Source organism: Apostichopus japonicus, chromosome 1, assembly GCF_037975245.1.
Source record: "Apostichopus japonicus isolate 1M-3 chromosome 1, ASM3797524v1, whole genome shotgun sequence".
In the NCBI taxonomy this organism is placed as follows: domain Eukaryota; kingdom Metazoa; phylum Echinodermata; class Holothuroidea; order Aspidochirotida; family Stichopodidae; genus Apostichopus; species Apostichopus japonicus.
Window position 1 is genome coordinate 7,442,053 of NC_092561.1, and position 12,402 is coordinate 7,454,454.

General features: G+C 37.2%; 2 protein-coding genes across 3 annotated transcripts in view; both read left to right on the forward strand.

The window, feature by feature from the left end:
- LOC139966161 (uncharacterized) overlaps positions 1-12,402 on the forward strand; it is a 60,880-nt gene that overhangs the window by 23,059 nt on the left and 25,419 nt on the right. The window lies entirely within an intron of this gene.
- On the forward strand, positions 1,220-10,844 carry LOC139966275 (uncharacterized). The gene is made up of 8 exons (XM_071969133.1): positions 1,220-1,415; positions 2,347-2,403; positions 4,418-4,525; positions 6,325-6,444; positions 7,745-7,798; positions 8,413-8,472; positions 8,867-8,963; positions 9,331-10,844. The coding sequence occupies exons 1-8, from the start codon at positions 1,322-1,324 to the stop codon at positions 9,536-9,538; spliced, it is 798 nt and encodes a 265-aa protein (XP_071825234.1). The 5' UTR covers positions 1,220-1,321; the 3' UTR covers positions 9,539-10,844.

The following is a 12,402-nucleotide window of genomic DNA, read 5'->3' on the forward strand; positions in this document are numbered from 1 at the left end:
TTTAGAGTTAAAGAAAAGGGGCATCAAATCGCATATGAGTAAAATGCTAATTTAAAATATTATATTGATGAAATACCATTTCGCTAAAGAGGAACATATTATGACATGACTTGACATCACGTTACATCTCATCATGTCATATCACATCGTTTCACGCTACATCACATCACATCAAATCTCATCACAAATCAAATCACATATCACATCACACCTAATCCCGTTACATCACATCACATGATATCACGCCACATCACATCACATACCACAATACCACACATTACATCACAAATTACATCACACCTAATCCCATAAATCACATCACATGATATCACGCAGCATCACATTACACAACATCACATCAAATCTTATCACATCATATATCACATCACACCTAATCACGTTACATCACATCACACAATATCACACATTACATCACAAATTACATCACACCTAATCCCATACATCACATCCCATGATATCACGCAGCATCACATTACACAACATCACATCACATCTTATCACATCATATATCACATAAGGTTACATCACACGACACCACACCCATCGTATCATATCAAAGGAAACGATGTTAATATTTCAATCGACCGTAATACTGGTATCGCACCCGATACTCAAAGCTAGTACAGTAACTACTGTTCATGTTCCACAACCGTGCATCAGTAACTACTGCGCTGTGTTCGCAACACGGTAACATGTGTTAAAGTTGGCGCAGTAATTACTGGAAAGCTGTTACACGTTGAAATACGAGTCCGACAGGTGAAAATTTGCAGTAAATTAAAAAAAAATATATATATATATATATTTTTCAAATTTTTTTATATTTAAAATTCAATTTTTTTTCAATTAAATTATTATTTTTTTTTTAATTTGCAGTAAGTAAAAACTTGCAGTAATTATTGTGCCACCTGTATATATATATATATATATATATATATATATATATATATATATATATATATATATATATATATATATATATATATACATGTGGGGGTGTTTTTGAAAGTCAAAAACGGTAATTGAGCAATTAATATGCGATAATAGAGTCAAGCCATTCTCATTATTTTATAATCACATGCAGATATCAAACCACAGTTATTATTATGAAGTATGGCTAAAACTGAGTGAAAGGGTATGACTGTGCCGTTTGTTTGTGTCAGAAGAAGTTTCGAAGTACTTCCTGTTCTGTTTCTGTTTCACCCAGCTTATTATTTAAGCCGCTGTCTCTGAACAATATAGTATATAAGTTGTATAGGTGTTGTTGGTGTACGTTGGATGTAAAGACCTAGTGAGTAGTACCATGATGCTATGGACAACCCAAACATTGTTACAGTGGAGTTTGCTCATTACAACATTGCTGAGCCAACCGATGCGACGATCTGGGATTGTCCAAGGTAGGTACAGATTACTGAATATGTCCACGGCGTCTTATGACGCCGTGGACATATATAGCATCGCAGCTATATATATCGTCGGAGTAGCCTACCATGACGTAACCTTGGACTTGGTGAAAAGGTACAAAAATTATCATTTAGCAAGTCTAGAATAGTAACTATTTCCCTCGCTGTATGTGCAATTTCATAGATACGCTTTATCGATAGATGACATTTATCATTCAATCAATCAATCAATAAAGGCTCTGAAACACAAACCACTGCTGATTCTCGTTCTAAAGCATGTAGGCTTCTACTTCCTTGTATGTTGCATTGTGAATATTCTTCATAGATTCTGGCAGTGTATTCTATATTTCTTGTAGCATAGAACTAAAATGGAGATTTTAGACTGTTATCATTCTTCTTATCATCATTGTTCTTGTTCTTAATTTTACTGTTAGAGTTAGTAGTATTAATAATTGTATAATTAGTGTTTGAGACGTACGGGAGATGGGGGAGGGTGGGGGGGGGGTGGATGAACCTTGAGTAAGTTTCCGCAACAATATTAATTGTCAAGTTAAGACTAATAAGATCAAATTTCACATTCTGTAAAGACGAGTGATAGAGAAGACACTTTCCATTAAACTCGAAAGATATGGAATATTTGATACTAATAGGTTTCATTAATTTCCTTCCTCTTTCCTGCATTGGTGTACATGTAACTCCACAATTGATGAAGCAGGGAATGCGAAAGTTCATTGAGTGTCATTGATATATTTAACATAAACTGAAACAAAATATTTCTTGCTTAAAGTTGTTGGCAATTGAGCATATTTTCTTATTGTCTCCATAAAACTACAATTGTGAAGTACATATTTGTGGAAGTATGAGCACACATTTGTAAGTTTGTTTTTACACTAAATGTAGTCTACTTGCTTCTCATTTTCTTTAGCCAAAGGGAGAACGCGCAGCTGTGAAACCACAGGCATTGGCATGGGCGGTAGTAGCAGTAAGTACCGATGACCATAAGGTTGAGTAATACTTACAATGTGATGTGAAATTCATCCCCATCTCCAGCTAGATAAGTTTCAAGAGTATTACTGCATATCGAGGTCCGGTCTCAAAACTACTTAAGGAGACACACACCCGACCATCATCATTGATCTATGTGATAGAGATCACTGTCATCAACAACTCCCCCCTCCCCCTCCTCATCCCACCCTCCAGCCAGGAGACACACACCCGACCACCATGATTGAGCTATGTGCAGTGATAGAGATTACTGTCATCAGCAACTACTCATCCACCCCCTCCTCATCCCACCCTCCAGCTCCCCTATCCACCTCCTCATCCCACCCTACAGCCAAGACACACACACCCGACCATTATCATTTGATCTATGTGATAGAGATCACTGTCATCAACAGCCCCCTCCCCCCTCCTCATCCCACCCTCCAGCCAAGAGGCACACACCCAACCATGATCATTGATCTATGTGATAGAAATAATTGTCATCAACAACTACCCCCTCCCCCACCACCCCTCCGCATCCCACCTTCCAGCCAAGAGATACACACGCGACCATCATCATTGATCTATCTGATAGAGTTCACTGTCATCAACAACTACCCCCTCCCACTCCTCTCCCCCTCCAGCCAAGAGACACCCACCCTATAGAGATCACTGTGATGATCACCTCCTCCAAACAGCTATATGAAAGAAAAAAATCGTATTTCCTTTGGGAAATATCACAGGTTGAATGATCCCTCACACACACAAGACTAAAGACTTGATTAAGCCTAAATGTGACAATATGGGTTAAATTGTGTTTCAATATATTATATTATTCTTTTAAGTTCTTTTATACAATTTTTTCTTTCTTTAATGGAGTTGCTGACTCTAATATATTGAAGCTGTTTATATGTCGTATTTGATTGCATTAGTTTTAGTGTTGACACTGTTCACACATTTTATACCACGAAAATGTGACAAGAAAAACAAGTACAGGTTAAAGGTTTCATATGCAAGTGACGATTGCCATCATGGATTTATAAAGGACAAACCCCAGACCTATAGATTTTGATACATCCCAAAACGGAGCTAGAATTTTCACAGCCGTTTGTACATAAGTTGGTCATCACCCAAGGTCTTTGTCACGTTAGCTGGAGAGGATGGTTGGGTTTGTGTCTTATTAAACTATAACTCGTGTTTCCGTATGCCTTTTCAAGTAAATATAGGGTGAAGGGAGGTGGGGTGGTGAGGGTGGTGGCTGGTGGTGGTGGTGGCTGTTGTTGGTCATAAGTTAATTTTCAGGTGCTATCTGGGTATTGCATTATTCATAATGACAATGATTACAAGAAGGAACGATGCAGATGAATGTTGGATAATAGTTCCTTTTCGGAAATTGCAAGGATGACTTTAAGAAGAACATAAGTCTTGATATGTTTTACTACGAGACAAAATAAAAGCAGTTTGAGTGTCATTCATGTTCCTACAGCTACTTTAAAGATATTCACTTTTAAAATATGGCCCAATCTTGAGAATGCTCCTTTAAGGCAAACTTTATAATGACGTCGGCTCCTCAGTGCAGTCCATAATGTTTCATGTTAATCGATCACGTTTTTATCAACTCTGATAATTCAACCAAACCATGTTCCTTTAATATCAAATAAAACATAAGAGAGCATGATGTGGATGGTATTCTACAACTGTCCATTTGTTCCTGTAAAGTTTGTTATCACATTGTGACATGTCACTTGAGGACATTAAAGTCTTAAAGTTTCATTATGCAGTTACTATCGATGTTCTATAAAACTCTTACTATCAGTACTATTTTGTAGTTAACAATCAATCCATCACGATGATGTACTTTTGTTGCCAAAATTTGGGTATATTCGGAGAGATGAATGAAAAATCAAATCAAACCAAACCAAACCAAATGTGTTCCCGTTCTTTCATATTGTGTTGGTCAAGACTTAAACATTAGTCGGACCCACTGTTCTTTCCGTTTGCTTTTATTCCAGGTTCTTGTGATTGTCGTTGTTTCGATAGATATAATGAAGACCGCACCTGTCAATGCAATTACCAGTGTATTAAATTTGACAACTGCTGCAGAGATTATGAAGACTGTAGTAAGTGTTCGATACAGTTTAGAAATGTATGCGATGTGTTTAAGTACATATGATATTAGTTGTATTTTGCGTAGCTTCCTAAAACTACATTGATGCAGGCACGTACTAGTCCCGTTCCCTCGCACACTTATAAGTCGCGTTTTAGCCACATTTACATTGGAGACTATTTGGTCGACTTATATTCACCCTTAGGGCCCTTTAATCAACAAGTTAATTCCATAATGGCACAAACGAAAGAAAATAAGAATACATATATATATATATATGTTTATATATATATATATATATATATATATGTTTATTTATATATATATATATATAAATATATATATATAAACATATATATATATATAAACATATATATATATATATATATATATATATATATAATATAACGAAAATCCACGTTTACTCCAAAAGAAAATATTATTAGAGAAAACCATAGAAATAAGATATGACTCATAATTGACAAATAAGGAGTAAGTTTTAGAAAATATATTGGAATTTTCGGTCCCCCTGGGACCTTCGTCAGCAATACTTGGCAGTCGAATGAGAAGTACAAAATGTGACACAATGAAAGTATGACGCTAGATAAGTGTAAGTTGCAATGATGGAATTAAAACCAAATAAACCATGACTATACAGGAAGCGGATTAAGGAGCAAAGAACGGATTACATATGCTTGTAGAACTGATAGTTGTTAAGGGGTCCCAAGTCTTTGTTGAGGCCGGTGATGTGAGACTTAATACGAAAGATCCAATCGATTTCTTTACGTTTACGTTCAGTAGTTGATTTGAAATTCGAGGCAATTAAAATACATTTTAGGTTTTTTAGAGAATGACTATGAAGATTGAAATGTTCGGAAACTGGGAATCCTGCAAAATTATCACGAATAGATTTTTTTGTGATTATTAAAACGTAAGCGGAATCGGGAGCCTGTTTCACCTACATAATTGCCCTCTTTGCAAAGTACACAATAGAAAATGTAAATAACATTAATAGAATCACAAGAGAGGGAAAGGGGGGTCTTAGACTAAAGTCAACATTGGGAATCTTGACCACGGTGCCTGGGGTAATATGGGGGCATATTTGGCATCTAGGTTTACCGCAAGGAAAATTGCCTGCGGAGGTGGAAACTGAGCGGGGAGTCTGGAGGAAGTGAGAAGAAATTTAAGGTTTGGGGGTTGACGAAATGCTAGCATGGGGGGTACCTTAAACGATTCTCCTACAGACTGATCGTCTTGAAATACAGCAAATTCCTGTTTGATGGAGCAAATGAAAGATTTGATGAGGGGGTTGTAACTGGTAACGAACGGAATGCGTGTGTTGGGACTTTTAGACTTGTATTTTAATAAGTCCAGTTATTTTGTACTTCTCATTCGACTGCCAAGTATTGCTGACGAAGGTCCCAGGGGGACCGAAAATTCCAATATATTTTCTAAAACTTACTCCTTATTTGTCAATTATGAGTCATATCTTATTTCTCTGGTTTTCTCTAATAATATATATATATGTTTATATATATATATATATATATATATATATATTAATGGCTTTGGTTCAATCCGTCCGCCGAAGTAAGCAGCATTAGTGCATTAGTCCTATTTCACCTATCAACAATGACAATCAATAAATGCTTAGACCTGTATTGGTGACATATTTTGCCTTACTCAAGAGATCAACTAACTAAAGCTATATACATCTTTTACTCTCTTTTTCGTTTCTTATGTTTATATTTCGAATTGATAAGGTGATGTTTTATTTCAAAGTGTTCAGTTTGAATATCTTCCTTTCTGTAGATGAGCAAGCATCGTGTGCCACGAGATGTGGTGCTCGGTACAATTCACCCGATGTCTGCCACTGTGACAACCTCTGTGAAGAAAAAGGGAACTGCTGCTTTGATTACCCTGAGCACTGCAGTAAGTCACTTTAAAAGGAGACACAAAACCCAAATATCATCATTGGTCTATGTGATGGAGATGGCTATCATGAACAAGTCTCCCCCCCCTCCCCTTCCCACCCTCCAGCCAGGAAACCAAAATATCATCATTGATCTATGTGATAGAGATGACTGTCATGAACAACTTATCCTCAAAACATCTAAGAAAAAATCTTTTTCCATTCCGGAGATATCATAAAATGCTTTAATGTTTCAAAAACACACGCGAACGAGATCTGATCAAGTCTAAACAAGAAATCATCGATCCACATTTGTTTCAGTGTTTTTTGTCTTCATGTTTTCATGTATATTATTTTGATAGAGATGGGTTTTACACATGCTGAATGTTCACTGATGAAGCTCTTAATATGATCTATATTTTGGCATTGATTTCAATGTTAACACTGTTAACATTCTACCTTTAAAATAAGAAAAAAACAAATAGAAAGTAAAATGTTTCGGATCCTACTGGCGTTATGAAATCACAGATTTCTAAAATGACGGCTGCCAGACACGACTTTTAAACTAGGATATCACCCAAACGGAACCTTTTTTTTTTCGTAGCTAACGTAGGAGTGGGGCGGGCGAGGGGGAGGGGGGGGTGGCTTATTCTTCACAAAGATCATTACCATTAAAGTTAAAGTTAATGTTAATGGTTGAGTTTGTATCTCCTTAAAGTTGAAGGACTTGCAATAATTTGGGCCTAAAATAATCCATTAGAACACAATAATAAAATATGACGTTATCCAACAGCACCCAAGTACATTTTCGGGACGAGCTGATTATTTACTTATATTGGATATATACATCTTTGCTCAATATCCATCGTTGTTTCAAGTGCTTACGAGTTGTGCAGCCAATCTGACATATTATTGTTACTTCGCACAGTTTACTGAGATTCATGACGGCTTAATTTGTTGGAAGTTCGACATGTCTGCAGAAAGGGCTGGGATACTTTTGTCTTGAAAGATAGTGAGAAACTTTAATTGCTAAATCAAGAGTAAAGTGCAAGTTGTCAAGTGCCATGTTTCCTAAAACATTTTGATGCGTGTGCGTGTGTGTTGGTTTTTGTGTATGTGTGCCTATAGAGGACATTTGTCTTCTAAACCAGCCTCCTGTCCTCGTCGTTGTTACTTCACTAGATCGATTTAATAATTGCTTTTAACTTGAAATGATGGTAATACTTATTTATCAAAATAAATATGTTTCATTTCATTGGCTGGTTCATGTAAGATTTCGATCTCATTACAAACTAGTGTACTGTATATTTTGCTTGTCAGATCCTCCAACCAGTAGTACTGAAGTACCAACTTTGACCACTGAAGCGAATGGAGGTAAGTAGTTCTTGTGCTAGTTTGATAAATGTGTTTGCTTAGTGAATGCCGCTGACGTTAAATAACCTGTCCCAGAGACAATCCCTCCAGTCTGGTGCAGTTATATACTGCGCCCAATGACCAGTTACCTCACAGGTAACTTGTTTAACCCCTGGGTGGAGAGAGGCAATTGAGATAAGGCATCTTGCCCAAGGACACAACGTAATGAACTTGGGCAGGAATCGAACCAGGAATCCTTGGATCACAAGTCCGACGCCTTAGCCAATTGGCCACCACGCTAGGTAAACGCAGGTGTCATCTCATATCTCTATATGATTTTGGCCCAAGTGGAGATGTAGTGTTTCTATTGAATTTGACAATAAAGTTCCTTACGATGCATTCACTTGACTAAAAGTGTCAGTCATTGAGTTAACTTGAACTGGTTGTATACTTTCTACGGCTGATAAAGAACACCTTCTGAGATTGTGTTTGTGTGTGGGTATGTGTGTGTATGTGCTTCTGAAGTGGACATTTGACTTCTATTTATCACAATAAATATGTTTCATGTCATTGGCTGGTTTAAGTAAGATTTCGATCTCATTTCAAACTAGTTTATTGTTTACTTTTATTGTCAGAACCTCCAACCAGTACTACTGCAGTAACAAATTTGACCCCTAAAGCGTATGGAGGTACCGGTAAGTACTTCTTGTTCTAGTATGATGGTGTATGCTTAGTGTATGCCGCTGACGTTAAATGCTGTCTATTTTGGAAGACATTTGACATAATCTTTTGATTTTGAGGAGAATGAAAGAGAAAGAGGTGGAGAGAGAGAGAGGCGGATCGAGGGTAGGAGGTCACAGAGTGAAGATTTAATTGATGAGATCAAGATACCGTCTACTTTTTCGGCTCAATGGAATCTTAACTAGTAAGTGATTGATGACTGGATAAGAAATTTTGAACATTTTCACCGTCCATAGAAATGTTGCCTCATACTTTGAAACACATTCCAAAAGTAAAATTTGTTAACAATTTTCTAATTATTTGAAATGATCATGACCTCTGACCCCTACGGTTGCCTTATATTTTCAGATTCAGGACTTATAGTCGTGGTAATCCTTGTAATATGTTTGGTAATCACATCAGCGATCGCGGCTGCAGTGTTCATCTTAGTAAGAAAGAGAAGGACGTAAGTATTACGAGTATATGACTATATATGTATATATATGTACATACATTCAAAGTTAATATCTGATCATTCATATATAGTTGAAAAAAGTTGAACCAAGTTTTCATTAGGTTTGATGTGGTTTAAGTGTCTACCAGATAAGGCATTGTATTTTTAATCAACGGATAGGCGGTGGGTGTAGGAATGAGTTTATTGGGTTCCCTGCATTCACTATAGCATCTGCTTTTGAAAATAAGATGCAATGCTGAATATGTATCTCGTCAATTTGGTACCGCGGTGGTTAAGAAATTGCTCGTCCATACATATAAGTATCCTTTTGGCGTTCTATGTCACTTTGGTAACAAGATATCTATTTGTTTTTCGTTAGAAATCCAACGACGACTGAAAACGGAAGTAACGCAAATGGTAGTGGACCTACTAATGTCACATCCGGCACGGGGCCGGAGGAACAGGGCAGTGTTTACTACTCTTCAGTAAAAGAAAGTGAATATGCAAATCAAGAAGAAGGATTTGATAGTAACTTTGCATATCAGATTTACGAAAAACAAATATTTCAAGATATTGTCACGACATAACATCATGAAATAATTTCTAGCTTGTGCCAAGGATTTGAAAATTAAGAATATATATATAAATATATTTATATATATGTATATATATATATACATATATATATATATATATATATATATATATTATAAGGATAGAATTTTACATACAATAGAATGTATAATATTATGTAAAACTGCAATTTTTTGGGGTCCAGTGCGGCGCATTAGCATAAGGGAATATGCAACACATATTCCCACGCGCACGTGTTCAGGTGGTCTGACGTCACTTGTAGGTCACAACCTATTACATTTCAGGACATTGTCCAATCGGTGTAAGTAAGTGTTAATTAATCCCTCATTTGTTCCATTAAGTAATTATTCAACTAATACGTAGTAATATGTACATCAACATCACGTGACTATACTCTCCTGACCAGTGGCGTAGGAAGGTACTTTTGTGTGGGGGGCTGAAGACTGATGGCCGGCCTGGGGGAGGGGGTTTCCCCCTCCCCTTTGCAATTTTTTGCATTTCCAGGTGGCCTCAGATGCAATTTGGTGCAATATAGCACACTTCAACACCCACTCCAATTTGTAGACTTAATTTTGTATTTTCACCTGGCCTTAAATGCAATTTGGTGCTCCAAATGAGATTTTTCTTCTCATTTGAAAATGAGAAAGGGGTTTTCTGACTTGCGAACCGGGGGGCGGAATGATACTTCCGCCCCTCCACATTTTTCACTGGGGGGCTGGCGCCCCCCACCCCCAGCCCCCCGGTTCCTACGCCCTTGCTCCTGACCAATGTGATCTTACCTGTGCTCTATTAGTTAAATTGAAAACTCAGTCTTACTGGCAAAGTTTTTCACGTTTTTCGTATCGACCTAATGGTACTGAAATTGCTGCAGTGCATGGGAATTTATGAACATTTTTAATATAACGACAAAAGAATCCTTTTACCAGGATCCCATTTTGGTTTCGGAGCACCCTAAGGGGTTGTTTGTCAAGTTTTACACGATGTTAGATTTGTTATTTGATGTATATTAGGAAGTAAGGTACATTGAGTCAAATTTGCAGCGAATATTTCCATTTCATTACCTTTCAACTCAGTTTACTTTCATAACGTTCAAACCATGAAAATATACAAGTTCTTTGAAGTTTAAAGAATGCCTTCCGCGTTTATTTTTTCACTTTCAGTACTTTTCGAGTAAATCATTGAAATAATAGTCTGGGATATATCGCATCATTTTTTTGTGTGCTAGAAATTTAACGAAAGGAAGAACTGAGACAATTAGTATGGTAATTACCCCAATGACGTCATATTCGGCAGAGGACCGAAGCCAGAGGCGGAGCGTCCACACAGTCAGAGGGGCGGATGCCCCCCCCCCCCTGACGGACTCAAATGGACTGCTGGCGCCCTTTTCAGCTTTTCACTACTTGTTTACTTATTCGCGATTATTGACTATTTTATTGCGCTCTCATATACCTATTGACATTTGTCATATTCTGTTGGTGTAATTTTCCGACAAAATGGCGACGACACCTATTTATTCTCCGTTTATCTGCAAATAAGCAAGGCCCGGAAAGGGTCATTTCCTGCAATCAAGGAAGTATCTTTACTCAAAAAATTTCTGTGCGCTCCGCGCCAACCTGTGGTGGCGCTACGATTAGATGGTGTCGCAAGCGCCTCTACAGACCGTTCTCGACCCCCTGACCAATACCCCTAGCTCCGCCACTGACCGAAGCTGCATGATGTTATTCTCGTGTTGTAGAATACAAACGTTATGTTTTAGAGTTAGAGAAAAGAGGCATCAAATCGCATATGAGTAAAATGCTAATTTTAAAAATATTATATTTATGAAATACCTTTTCGCTAAAGAGGAACATATTATGACATGACTTGACATCACGTTACATCTCATCATGTTATATCACATCATATCACATGATATCACGCCACATCACATAACATCACACAATACCACACATTTCATCACAAATTACATCACACCTAATACCACAATCACATCTCATGATATCACGCCACTTCACATCACATCACACAATGCCACACATTTCATCACAAATTGCATCACACCTAATACCATACATCACATCCCATGATATCACGCAGCATCACATTACACAACATCACATCACACAATACCACACATTACACCACAAATTACATCACACCTAATCCCATGAATCACATCACATGATATCACGCCACATCACATCACACAATATCACACATTACATCACAAATTACATCACACCAAATCCCATAAATCCCATGATATGTTATCACGCAGCATCACATTACACAACATTAAATCACACATCACATCTTGTCACATCATATATCACCTCACGTTACATCACACGACACCACGCCCATCGTATAATATCAAAGAAAACGACGTAAATATTTCCATCGACCGTAATACTGGTATTTAGGAATAAAAAATGTTTTTGGTGACCAAAAAAAAGTGCACCCAACGTAAGGGCGGAAGAAAAGTCAGTGAGCGAAACATCGAATTTAATAATAAACAGTTTAACTATTTGTAACGAGGCTTAAAGAGGTTCGTTTCGAAATGTTACAGATATTTTGTGGAATTAGTGAATAATCTTATAAGATTGAAATACTTCTTTCATAATCATCAATATTCGTTTCTAAAGTGTTTCATTGCCATACAGCAAAATGTTTCGTTTGTTGCATAGCTATTTTGGATAAATTTCATCTAAATTACCACGAATTGGTTAAAGATGTTGGTAAAGGCATGAATATATGATGTAAATCGACGTTTTCCGACGTTTTCCAGGTATCGCACCCGGGAATCGCACCTGGTCATCAGCCTCTATATCAGGGTTGTCCAACCTTTTGCAGAGGA